The sequence below is a fragment of the Pecten maximus genome, chromosome 3 (genome assembly GCF_902652985.1).
Source record: "Pecten maximus chromosome 3, xPecMax1.1, whole genome shotgun sequence".
In the NCBI taxonomy this organism is placed as follows: Eukaryota; Metazoa; Mollusca; class Bivalvia; order Pectinida; family Pectinidae; genus Pecten; species Pecten maximus.
Genome location: NC_047017.1, coordinates 47,017,512 through 47,032,208, shown reverse-complemented (window position 1 = coordinate 47,032,208; position 14,697 = coordinate 47,017,512). Strand labels below are relative to the sequence as shown.

Below are 14,697 nucleotides of genomic sequence, written 5' to 3'. Positions count from 1 at the left end.
GTGATTGTATATTTCTTTCTAAAATAAAAAAAAAAAAAAATAGAAAAAATCTACAATTTTGTCAACTTTGTCGGTTACCTTTTTCTTTATTTTCTATCTGTCTATTTTCTTTAATCTCTCTTATCTATACTGTACTGTATTATCACGAGAAACTAAAATAAAGGAGTGTGCATATAAGATAAGCACTTATGGAGATATACTTCCATGGACTACTTTTCACTAGTAAATGAAATAAACCGGTTCCCTGAATAATTTATTTGAAAGATATTGTTGTGAAAAGAATAAAGTATATTTTAAATGCAATTTGATTGATTTTGTCACCATAAAAACAAATCCGGATAATTCTTACCTTCGACCATATCGCTGTTTAGGTGACGGCGAGAAGTGAGCGAGACTTCGATTGCCATCTTTTGCGAAGTTAGCCAGGACGATACATACTGGCATTTACGTTGACAATATGTCAGAAACATACGGTAATGTTGCATGTCATAACTTTTTCTCATGTTATCCGACCATATATTTACCAGCGCTGCCAAAGCACATCACATACTCAAAGATCTTTGTTTATTTGCCTATCAAATGAGGCCGTCTGCTGTTGTCCCTCCCCCAGTCGTCATATATTTCAGACGGACACGGAAGTCCTTTAGAGAGTCCTGTTGTTTTTTGTCGTGCTTATATCAATATTGTTGATTGATGGTGTCTTCGTGTGATTATAAATATATAAAGACTGAAAATAGATATGTATAAAGAGTGCTATTTATTCAACGAATCTTTTGCAGCTGATCGATGCAATATTTTTTTTACGATCAGCTGATTTTGACATGATCAGGAATCGCATCACAGTAGCCCGAGTTTCCTCTGGCCCTGACACCATGTCTGGTGTAGGGCCAGAGCGCATTACTATGTGAAAACGTGGAATTTTCCGACAACGTTTTGTGTCGCTAAGAATTTGGTGCAAATGCAAAAAATCGGGCGTAACATAACACCTACCTAGTACCTTACATATATGGATACATGAGATATTTATTTACCCCAGAAAAATCCATTAAGTCCTTTCTAGGTGTCAGAAAAGTCCACGTTTTCATATAGTAGTGCGCTTTGGCCCTACACCAGAGTGACCAGACATGGTGTCAGGGCCAGAGGAAACTCGGGCTATGGCGAGACGTACAGTGGCGGTACAGACAATGTTATTCTGTTACACTACTACGACTGCTTGTGAATTCAATCAATCCCATTGATTTATAAGGATTGATTTTATAATGAATTATATTGGTGTCAAATACTCCTTCAATTCCACAAGCTTTCTATTTAGATGTTAGATGATACTGGCACTGAAAGTAGGCCTAAAGATAATCCAACATATCACAGGTCACACACCTATTATACGTAAAACTAATTCCTCATCAATATTATAACACCACAACATTGCAGATCCAGAGGGCCGGGACATTGTAACCATTTTAAAGTGAAACACATTTATGATTATAGAGTACATTGTAACAGAAGATTTTTTTAAGTGGACATTTTCAATTGAATGAGGGCTCACTCAAAAAAGATTTTAAAAAAGCATTGTAATCTGGACATAAGCAGAAGTTTCTTTATATAATTAGTCCCAATAGTATATACATGGAATAATTTACCACAACATATCATTGATGCAGATACTGTTTACAATTTCGAAGTATTGTTTGATGAACAATGGACAAATTCTTGTTTTGATGTATAATCATAACGGTTACATAAACGGATGATGTAATTTTACTCATTGTATATATATGTATATTGTTGATAGGGATATAGAGGCTTAAAGCCTGCATCAATTAATTTTGCCAATAATTTGTAATAAATAATGGAATATGTATTTATCTTCAAGATATATAAATTATAAACATTTTTCAAAATAATATATTCAAGCAGCCTGTAGATATCCTAGTCACAGCAACAATAGTTACTGATTTATTGCCGTTTGCTACTTGGATCCACCTTTTGCTAGGTTTTATCTCACTGGACAGCATGTAAAATAATTAAGCTGATGTGACCAAGCAAATACTATATATATGATAATATATACATTGAATAAGTGCTAATTTTTCTATATATCAAAATGTGTACAATCCACATACATGTAGCTAGTAATGAATCATACTGATTTGTCAACATGATAACATATTTTGTTTTCTCTGCCCTCATCACCCTTTAATTGTTTCTGTGTTTGATGTTGAAGATAAAAAGAAACAAGTTTCTGGACCGTAATACATACAAAGGTAATATAAGTATAGGAGTCAATAGCAACAAGATCAGGAAAAGCTTTCTTTATTTGGAAACATTGAAACAGTGGGCCTCTTCAGGATATTTACTAATGACAAATTTGTCCCCTGAAGTATACTAAAAATTGTAAATACGTGTACATGTATATGTGGCTTTATTTTTTTCAGATTTTCTCTTTAAATTCCTGGTAATAGGCAGTGCTGGAGCTGGAAAGTCATGCATTCTACATCAGTTTATAGAAAACAAATGTGAGTTGAATAATTAATCACACAATTTTCTCGTTTTGTTAATAAGCAAATATGATTTTCTTATATTCTACATCTATATATATGTATAGCTTATACATATATAACATGGGAGTAACATTGATTGAATAATGAATTTCTTTCATAACTTTATTGTTAAATGATCAAGTTTTAAGATCCTAGCTAGCGCTTTTGTTTAAGGGATTGATATATAAATCAAGTGACTAGTTTTAAAAAGGGCCGTGGAATATTGGCATTTTGATTTGCTTATTGATTGTGTTTTTATTTTTTCTTCCAACAGTTAAGCAAGATTCCAACCATACCATAGGTGTGGAGTTTGGGAGTAAGGTTGTTAATGTTGGAGGAAAGTCTGTAAAGCTTCAGATCTGGGACACTGCAGGCCAGGAAAGGTTCAGGTTGGTACTATTCATATTGCCTTTATAGGTGCTTAAATAAAAATGATAGACCATTTTTTATAAATTTTTACGACCTCTGTATTTATGCAGAATGAATATTGGTAATGGTTGACAAAAGTAAGTTAATGACTAGTACTGCAATGATATGACCAGTTGGTAGTCAAAAATGATCATTTTGCATGTATCATTAACTGTAGTAAGAATAGTACTATTGGGTAGGAACATAGTACAACAAATGCTGTGTTGATGTATAAAGTTTCATTGATGATTACAATGTTTAACATCATTGTTAACAATATATATACCAGTCTTAGATGGATACAGTGTATAATGAAACTTATCCAATGACGCCTCGGTTTTTCTTTGATCTTTTGTTGGCGATATATTGCATACTATGTGATATTTCAAATATCACATATGTGATATCTGAAATATCACATGGCATTTCTGATTGGTCCATGCCTCAGTCTTGAGGCGGGGCCAATTTCAAATGTAGGCGTGACAAATGAACAAAGACAGGAAATGCATTTCAAACAAAATTTAATGAAATACGAGTGCCGTTTAGAAATTTTCTGTCTTCTTTCTTCACCTTGTATGCACGTACAGTCCTGCTGCGATGTACCGTTCTGTCCATAATGAGTTGTTCATCAAAACCTGACCAAACAGAATATAAAACCCTGTTCATATTTTATTAAGTAAAATCTATTTTAACAGGTCAGTAAAAAAAAGCATACATTACATGATTACATATAAAATTTCAGTTATTTAAAAAAAAAATGGTTATACAGATTACGCTAAATGTAACAATATATTTTCGTTGCACAAAAATCCTATCATAAACAAAATAGTGATGAAAATGATAACAAGACGAGGGGATAAAAATACCGATTAACCGATTCATTGATTTCTTTAAACAATTTCACGGATTTTGAAAGGATTTTGTGACATTGTGAACGTCGAAATTTACGAAAAATATTTCATTTTACAATTTGTTCAAACGATATGATTTTAGACTTACCTGCTTGGTAAAGGGTAGTAGCGCAGGTCCTCTTTCCGGAATGGTTTATGTAATTTCCCTCGAATCCTGCAGCCTTTCACATGTTTTTCACATTACCATTCAGTTCATTTACAACAATTGGCTGAGTTAATTCCTTGGTATCAACTATTCCAATGTCAGTAGCTACCGTGTCACTATCTTCAAGTTCATACTCATACTTATCTACGGCCTGTGATAATGTTACATGTATATCGTCGAGGTCAGTGAACACATCGACATCAGTGATCAGTACCTGATCCGTCATGGTTGACAGTCTCACTAGAAATGAATGGGCTACTGTGACAGAAAACAAAACGTGTCAGAAATTGGCGGGAAACATATCACAGTGACAGGTTCTGATCAATTTTATAGCTCCACCCCTAGGCACGTGGGTGACAAAACCTCGGCTGTCATTGGATAAAACAGATACAAAATGGGTACTCGTGACGTATCGCATATATCACACTCGTGCTACGCACTCGTGTGATATATCCGATACATCACTCGTACCCATTATGTATCTATTACAACAGGTTTAATAACTCATCAAGATGTTTCATGAATGTGTAGAGTGTTTCTGATAAGAGATATGCTCGAGGATGCTGTTGAAAGTAACCTCATATAATACCCTCCATTGACATCATGCAATGTAATGTTTCAGATCTGTGACCCGCAGTTATTACAGAGGAGCAGCAGGTGCCCTTCTTGTCTATGATATTACAAGGTTGGTAAAGTGTTCAGGGTGAACTTAAACATTTAGCAGGTCTGTCTTTTTATATAATATGAAATTCAAACTGTAGGTATACACTCAATTGTTCTATCTTCAACATAGTAACATAGTTATGTTATGTTTGATGTAAGTATACAGTGAATTGTTCTATCTTCAACATAGTTACATATTTATGTTATGTTTGATGTTGATCTATCAGGGATACTGTGTGTTTATGGAAGTATTAAACACTTTTGTTCAAAATAATGTTTATTTTTGTTATCAACATAAAATATTACAATAATGATACTGTAACTAGACATTGCCAGCCTACAGATGATATTTAAGGATATGTTTGATATTTTAAAATGAATATCAAATATTAGTATAACATGTACAGTATCAACCTTAATCTGCTGTCAGATATACATACACTTCAATCATCTATGAGCTTTAAGCTCCTTCCATAGATTGACAATTAAGTAGATTGTTTTCATTGTATTGAAGTGTTACTTACTCTACTTGATTCTTTACTTGTAGCCGTGAAACATACAATGCCTTGACAAACTGGTTAACAGATGCAAGAACTTTAGCAAGTCCAAATATTGTGATAATCTTGGTGGGGAATAAGAAAGATTTGGAAGCTGAACGTGAAGTAACGTTTCTAGAAGCCAGCAGATTTGCTCAGGAAAATGGTATTATAATAGCAAATATAAATATTCAATATATTGTAATTTCTGAACTTATAATTCATCATATGTACATGTACTTGTGGCTTTTGTCCATTGCAAGTAGAACAAAAATTGTATGATAATAACATGTAAAAACAAAAAAACAGAAACGAATGTAGGGACTTGTGTTGACAGTTATATACATGTATATGTATATGCTGTATTATTGATTATATATTGTAGGTGGTTTTAAAGTGAATGCAAATTTCATAGAAACAATCAAACAGATCAGTACATTTCGCCCAAAGTACCCCAAAAATATTTATACAGTATACATTTGTATCTTTAAAATTTTCATATTCAAATAAACAGACTTGAAAATCAAAACAAAGAAGAAAAAATTGGGACCAGATTAATAAGCAGGTTGTTGCTGATATAGGAATAAGTGGATTCCTCTGTATTTGATATTTCATCAACAGGAATGACCACAAGTTTGTGCTCTGTGACTTACTGCAGCAATGTTTTAATGATATAAACAGTTTTGAAATGCTGATTATTTATATTTTAGATCTCATGTTCCTTGAAACAAGTGCCCTGACTGGAGAAAATATCGAAGAGACATTTTTGAAATGTGCTAGGTCTATATTAACTAAAATTGAATCTGGTAAGTTTTGTACATTATATAATCTAAATCTTGTCATTGAATCAATGTTAATATTTACTTGACAGTAAATGAACAGGTACTATAAACTTCTGGATTTTTTCAATGTTCTAATCTACTAAAGGTTGTTTTATAGGTCATCTAAGCTTTAGAGGCATGTTTAGATTAAGAGCTTAGGTGGGTATTGGAGGGGACTTGAAGGAATGTACATTTAGATAAATTCTGTGCATGATGGTTTCTGAGAAAATAGCTAATGATATGGTGTTGTTTGAATTAATCACTTCTCATGGTGGACCCTGAAAAAAAATGGAGTCCACTGATGTATAACGATTTAATTTACTATGTTGATTTTTGTCGTTATTACAGGTGAACTTGATCCTGAGAGAATGGGATCAGGTATTCAGTATGGTGACACCTCACTACGCCGTTTACAGAAGGAACAGCTACAACAAAAGAAGCCGGACTGTGGTTGCTGATTAAATGCTATAACTACAAAACATTCATCGTGTTTCATGGTGTATCAATAACATACAAGGCAGGCAACCCAAGACAAGAGATGTTACTCCATTAAAGGGATACCACTCAGCATGGGCAAGACTGATGGAGAGCACTCAGCTTTTGTTGGTAACCATTTAGTCTGAATGTAAGATGCTTGGTAATGCACCTCCTGAAATTCATGCCATGCATTTACACTGCAGTGTAGCGTCATCCCTGTACAATGTCTAGGGCTATGTACTTCTTGTGAATGTAGAGTACGCTTCACGGCTGTGAACCTGCCCTCTGTAAGCTAAGTGCAATGTTTGAGATAAGTTGTATTGAGAGTGCTATATCTGGTATATTTATGCAGTGTAAAATCACATTTGATGTAGTGCTGCACACTTGCAAAAAACTAAATATGAGTTATAGATTCATTCTTTACCGTACATATATACATGTGAAAGTTGTTAGTCTTTAAGTTATTTTATATTATAAAGTTCTCTTTCAAAGGGACATGTTTCTGCTGTCATGCTATTTCCATACGTATACTATAAGATACGCATAGTGTTACAGTATCACACGGTGAAAATGTTCCAGAGGTTCTTTCAAAAGACAGAGGGATTGAAGTCATTACCATGTAATGTACATGCTTTGTTATTACTTCTCTTTGTTAGTGGTATATGATCAAGGATCTGGAACCATATTTGATTTTGAGAGTACATCAAGACAACCTTTGGGAGTACAAATTTGGTGTTTGTTTTTGTTATGAGTAAATTTTTATTTTATGAGAACTAGATATATGGATGTTTGATTTGTGATGCAGTTTACTATAGTGTATCCATCTGTTGATATTGTACCAACCCAGATGTATTTGGTGCAGAATGTTTCCTTTTGAAGTCATAAAATTGATAGTGATTGATGAGTATTACTGGGTTTAACACTTAACAGATTTCAGAAAGGAAATGTGAACCGTCTTAACTTTCCTATACCTTGTTCTGGCTTACATAGATTAATTATGTAATCATTAACAGATACACAAAGATAAAAAAAAAACTTCACACAAACTGCTTTGAATCAAAATGCAGACAGATACAGAAATATTGTTGTATGATAATTAGATGAAATAATGTAGGATAACAATTTGCTTGGACTTTCAACTTAAAAAGGTAAGGGGAGATTTTCATGGCTATACCGTCAAATACTCTTCTAATTTATGCATGGCATGTTAATAGTACATGAAGGAGGTCTTGAATTTATTCTAAGCTTTTGCTCTAGCTACATCATATTATCAGTAATTACCAGGAGAAAAGCCTAGCTAATTGATAACAATATAATAGCAACTAATACAATTATGCATTTACAATAAATAAAATTCAAAACATTGAAATTGAATTTTGATAACTTGATACCAGACAATAATTAAAGTTATTTGTCTCTATTTAGAGGATAAAGTCAACTAAAAGTTGATACTGGTTAAGATGTGTAGTATTGATATATACTTGTACACACATGTAATTGTTTAAAGGAAAATGTTTTAGCAAAAATGTAAAAATGATTTTATTATCGTTAAAAGCAATTGATTCTCATCCCCATTTAAGACCCAATCTAGTTGAATACCTGTGTAATACAGTAATATTCAGCACTTTTTAGAATAAACAATGAATGGCTCAAGAGTTTTATCCTGATTATCTTTATGATCGTTTTTTCTTTGTATACATGTGGCATTCTAACTTTGGGAAACATATACCATACATTACGTAATAAACAGTGCCCTAAATCAACATTACATCAACAGTGTCCTAAATCAACATTACATCAACATTACATCAACAGTGTCCTAAATCAACATTACATAATCAGTATCCTAAAACAAACCGTTTTAGATTTACTGTAATTTTGAAATCTTCTTTCAAGATTACTTTGATTTGCAATTCATATTCTACCTGAAGAAATCTGATATTATATCTGCATATGAGTGAACATATTGCCAAATTTCAATTTTCATTTCTATGCATTCAAAAATTTATAAGGTCATACTTTTTTAGTCCCACCGCAGGAGCTATCAGGCTCCAAATTATTTGGCATATGTTCATTTCCACTAGAAAAGCCGCAGTAAAACATGTTACACCTAACACCTAGAATAAGATTTATTTCTGTTTTACATGTATATACATTGGCGAGGAGCTATCAAATAACTTACAGATCTGAATACCAGAATTTGAAATTAAGATATTGCATATTTTACATTTAAACCAATGTCATCACATACTTGTATAAATTTACACACACCTGCACGATGACAAAAAGAGATTCCACTTGATACTGAAGCCTGACCAAAATTAAACATAAAATTTTATTTTTGTGTCCATAATTAATAATACTAGATAAATTGGAATACATTTCAGCAGTATTTTATTTTTGTGTCCATAATTAATAATACTAGATAAATTGGAATACATTTCAGCAGTATTTATAGGTATTGTAAAACACTTGATATTTTACAATTGTTTGCAAGGATATGCAACAATGCCTCCGATGTTGACTTCTGTCTGCAGGGTATACAAATCTCCTCGATCTCAAACCAGTGTAGAAAATCATTATTGAAACAGAATTACCGTGCAACATTGGTTGTTGATTACACTCTATACTTTGGTATGACTTGTTCATTGTATAATCGACTAAAGCTTAACTAGCTATAGGTACTTTTGTCATTTTTTGACGTATGAAGTCCTGTGTAAGCTATATAAATAGTACAGTGTACATGTACGGTTATTGTATTTTCTTTAGTGTAGTGTATGTAGTATTCATAGATATCTCTAGTGCTTATAATGATGATTTTTCATTGCCTATTTAATATGGCTGTCAAAATTCATCAACTTGTGTATACAAGAAATTTGTGTAAATATCTTGGTTGTGATAAGACATAGCACATGTCTGTTTCATACATTGTAACATGCACTGAGTGTAATCACACTGTAGGACCCATTAATGTTGTCTTTTACCAGTTTAAATATTAGCCATACATACAATCTAATGTAAACTGTGAGAACAAAATTTCACTCCATTTCATAACCTGGTAGTCATCTATTTTGATAGCTACGTTATTGTACACACTTATCAAATCACTTGCAGGTAAGTGTTGAAAAGTATTTACATCTATAAACTGGAAGCAAAAATCATCAGAACCAGTACATCCCTGTCCCATAAGTCAGTAACATGATACTGTATGTACTTCGCTTTTCCCATTGCTAAGCATGAGGTTTGGGAACATTTTTCTTATTTATATATTTAAAAGTGTATTGGAAATACAGCTGTGCTCACAATCCATTCACTTGTACTGGTAATGAAGGTGACTGCTTTTTCAAAGATATATCATATAATAAAGTGTTATTTGATCATCAGTAAGGCTTCGGTTATGAAATGGAGCACAAAGAAACATAAGTTTTTATTAGGTTGGGCCATAATATGTGTGATATTAGAGGTGCCATGTAGTGCATCTGTCAAAAGTGTACCATAAGTAATCGGATCAAGTCTAGTATATTTGTATAGCAATTTACAGTTTTAACATTTCTCTAGGACGTTTTCTGAGTGCAAAGGAAATCGTTGGTGTGTAAAATTCATGTCTTTTATAAATCTTTTGGGGTTGATATAGAAGGCTTCATGAAAGATAATTTTACCACTGTTCCAGGGACCAGATCTGGTAAAAGGATGATATGGTAGATTGGAGAACGTAATAGGATGTTATGACCAGGTTAAAGTTAAACTTTGTCATAAAGCTTGTCGTGACAACTTAATCAGCATCAGTGTCTGTGTATCAGAATCTAGTAAAGAGTAGTTCCCATGACCCTGTTTCATATCATTGCAAGAAATGTTCGTATCTTGTTTCATATAAAAGCATATATGCATAGATGATTATTCTATTGTACAGACGTGTCTTATGATTCATTCAGTGTTTCTGTGTTAATGTTATGTATACTGCCTGTTTGTTTCTCGTACTTGTTCTATGATTTTCTATACATTCAAGTCCACAGGAACTTGGCACAAATTCACAGCCTAGGCTCTTTATGTTAACAGACAATTGTCCTAAATATTTATGCCATGTCCCTGTGTTCACGACACTGATGTTTTCAATGTTTATCTTAAAGGTTCTTTTAAGGTATCATTTTGTTAATATGAAATCATGAGAATTCATTTATACTGTACCACTGAAATATTGATTGCTGTATTTTGTATGTATATTTGTTTAGTTGTCTCCCTTGGATTGTTTTCATTAACACTGGTATGTTTATTGGGTGTGATTTAAGAATTGAAAAAAAAATCAGCATTCATGTCGGAAATGCGCACTCTTTTAAAAGTAAACTCTCGAGGTATAATTTCTGTTGAACTGTGGCCATGTAATCTCTAACTGTTGTGAATATTGCAATTTTAAGGTAGCCATTGATAAAATAAAAGATGACTGTATACTGGTAACTTAACTAAAGTTTAATGACTGTTACCATTAAACCCTAGATTTACCTACATTCTGTATCTTAGTGAAGCATGTTACCATTAAACCCTAGATTTACCTACATTCTGTATCTTAGTTAATGATGATACCATTAAACCCTAGATTTACCTACATTCTGTATCTTAGTTAAGGATGTTACCATTAAACCTTAGATTTACCTACATTCTGTATCTTAGTTAAGGATGATACCATTAAACCCTAGATTTACCTACATTCTGTATCTTAGTTAAGGATGATACCATTAAACCTTAGATTTACCTACATTCTGTATCTTAGTTAAGGATGATACCATTAAACCCTAGATTTACCTACATTCTGTATCTTAGTTAAGGATGTTACTATTAAACCCTAGATTTACCTACATTCTGTATCTTAGTTAAGGATGTTACTATTAAACCTTAGATTTACCTACATTCTGTATCTTAGTTAAGGATGATACCATTAAACCCTATATTTACCTACATTCTGTATCTTAGTGAAGGATGTTACCATTAAACCCTAGATTTACCTACATTCTGTATCTTAGTTAAGGATGATACCATTAAACCCTAGATTTACCTACATTCTGTATCTTAGTTAAGGATGTTACCATTAAACCTTAGATTTACCTACATTCTGTATCTTAGTTAAGGAGTGTGCATTCGTACAGTATACTAACATTACCAAAATGTAGTAAAACTGTTTTGTTAGGTGACCCCAGCTACAATACTTGTAGATACTGTCTTCTGACCTTCTGTTTGACCTATGATTTTTCTTGTGCTCTATACAAAATAGGTTTTAGAGACTGTGAACTTGCATGTTGTAGGAAATTTTTCAAGCCTTTTAAATTTTATTGAAGTGAGACCCTATTCTTTAGGTCTTGTTTTTTTTGTTTTGCAAATCTTCATGAAAAGTTCATTTAATTTTCATTAATTTTCCTCATGCCGATATGAAACTTAATTAAAAAGGTAACATTTTTTTGACCATGAAAAGAATATGTTGTAGTACTAGGTAATAGATGGTATGGAACTGGTAACAGGGTAGTTATGTGATAAATACTGGACCACAGATCTAGACTGGTCACTGGCACTACATCATCTTATACCATCAATAGCTTTAAAGCTCTATAATGTGATCACAATACTTCAGTGAAATGGATGGGTATCAGGTCAGGACTTCTTCAAGCACATGACCTTCCATTATGTAATCGTGGTATGTATAAGGACCAGTATCTTTAGTGTTCTACATATGTGGCTGTGATTAGCCAATCAACCAATACCATGTTTTTAAAAGGCCAAAAAACATTGGAAACCGTATGGTACTAGTGTATGTAGAAAGAGGTGATTTCTTTGACAAAAGTATATCTCATGTAGGGTTTGATTATATTTCTTTTCAACTGTTACAGAATGTAAAAATAAGAAAAGAACATATATTTATTATTGTTCATGTTTACAATAATTAGATTTTGTTTTAGTTGTCTTTTATAGATGGATACATATGGACTAGCTAAACCAATAAATGATCAATATAATAAAATCAGAATAAAGACTTTCAAAACAATTTACTGGAGCAATAACATCATCATTCTATGCAGAATTTTGTCATATTATTAGTTAAAGTATTGACAATTGACGTTAAAGGAAAACTTCTTTCATTATATATATGATAATTTTAATGGAAGCTTCTTCCTGTTCTGTTCTAGATGGCTGCCAATGACCATTCTGAATGTTAACCTTTGAAGTCTTGTATCTATATATGGCCAGTAGGCGGTCATCTTTGATTTTATGAATTTTAAGATATATAGTGTTATTTCTCAGCGAGTACTTCCTCATAAGGTTAATTCAGTGTCTCACATGAATGTAATGTTCCCTTTTGTCTCTAGTTTTTATTTTACTAAAATATTCTAGTCAATAGGCCAAAGGAGAACTTCACTTTGAAAGGACTGTTTAAAAAATAGAAATGTGAATGTGTTTTTAACACATTTATAAGTAAAAACCATTTTCCTTTTGCAAGTAGCTACAAATGTAAAAAATAAAAGTAAAAATTTTCTTGCTGCCACTATTTATTCACTTAATAAACATTTTTGGTATCCATTTCTTTTTTTTTAAATTGAAATCATTTTGTTACATTTTGTTTGCCACTCCATATCTGATACATTCCAATTAAGTGAAATGTATAATAAATTGATCCAATCTGGAACGAAATTCTTTTGACTAAGCATTGAAGAATTTTTGTTCTTGGATTTTTCACTCATTCTTGTGTTGGTATTGCACATTAAAAAAAACCCATGTAACTTGTAATAAGTTGTCAAAAAGTTTCTTCATTTCAAATACAATGTATGAAATATTTATATCTTTCATCTGAAAATATAAGTTCATTTTATGTTACGTTGGTAAAATTTCCCCGGATTTTTATATTAATTTGTGTGCCCTGTATGAATACAGTTCAGTTGAATAGTAAAATGATTTTGCAGAAAGGTGCTTAAATTTATTTAATATTAAAAACAAAATTCTTCTAGAGTTATCATTGTGAAGATTATATAATCACACATATAATCATATAATATATGGATTCTCTAGAGAATCCTGTGTATCGTTTTACCCGGACCTGTCATACTTTCTTGTATATAGTGTATTGAATTGATAGTACATTGTGTACCTTCTGCGCTTATATTCTGGTATACAAAACCCGGAGTTTGCCAAGTACTAGTATCTGTTCAAAGATTCATCATGCTTGAGAAGATTTATATAATGTTACTAACCATAATTGAAGCATATCATCCAAATGACATGGATTACTTTGTTTTATTTATGCGATAGGTCTTTGAATTGTTAAGGTAAAATTGTGAAACTTTCAGAGTAAGTCTAGTTTCTAGTTTCAAAGTTTATTTTGTTTCAATTTTCAAAATTATGCATTTCACCTGTTCTCTTGATAAAATGTTCCAGGTTTACATACCAGTATAAGAGGAAAGAAATTTGTAACAATATGACTGAATTGAATGGTTTGGAAATCCTCATTTTATTGGGAATCTACCTACCGATTCCGTGTATGTATTCCATTCTTAACTACATCTTCTAGGAATTGTACCAGATAGATAATCAGATTGTTCAGGGCATTCTACCTTAAATAGGTCATTCAATGAGTTTTCACTTCCAAATTGATTCAATTATATGTATTTATTGTTTTTGTTTTCTACAGTATGTCACACCTACGATTTGTACTGTGGCTGGTTGTTCTGGAATCTCCTTTTGTTTCTTTGTGAGAATGTCACTAGATTTTATGAATTTGTTGACATTCTATTTGTATCCATCTTGTCATGAATTTCTGTAGAGATATGTACAATGTATGCTTAAATGTTCATTGTGAAATTGTTAGAAGTCCAATCTCATCAGAAATATTGATATATCCATGTATGAATTATTGTACATCATGTTTTTTTTATAAATAAACATAAATGTTACATATTATTCATGTGTCGGTTTTCCTTGTATAGTCTTCGATTAGTTCCTAGTTGACAAGAAACAAGGAAACTGCAAGGCTGAGCAAGAGCAATGTCCCGTCCGATGACAAAGACGAAGAAATATAACAAGATGAAAGCACTCAGAAAGCTGCATGAGATTTACCGAGAGATTACAAATACGGGTCATATGGTAATTAATAAAGCTCACTTAGTCGGAAATTCTCCAGACATGGGAAAAAAGTTTTCAAACAAATTGCCAAATCAAAAT

General features: G+C 32.2%; 1 protein-coding gene across 1 annotated transcript; it reads left to right on the top strand.

Annotated features, from left to right (window-relative positions):
• The first annotated feature begins 382 nt into the window (after positions 1-382).
• LOC117324369 (ras-related protein Rab-4B) lies at positions 383-14,436 on the top strand. The gene is made up of 7 exons (XM_033880178.1): positions 383-473; positions 2,436-2,516; positions 2,815-2,929; positions 4,627-4,689; positions 5,215-5,369; positions 5,914-6,009; positions 6,373-14,436. The coding sequence occupies exons 1-7, from the start codon at positions 458-460 to the stop codon at positions 6,480-6,482; spliced, it is 636 nt and encodes a 211-aa protein (XP_033736069.1). The 5' UTR covers positions 383-457; the 3' UTR covers positions 6,483-14,436.
• Positions 14,437-14,697: the final 261 nt, after the last annotated feature.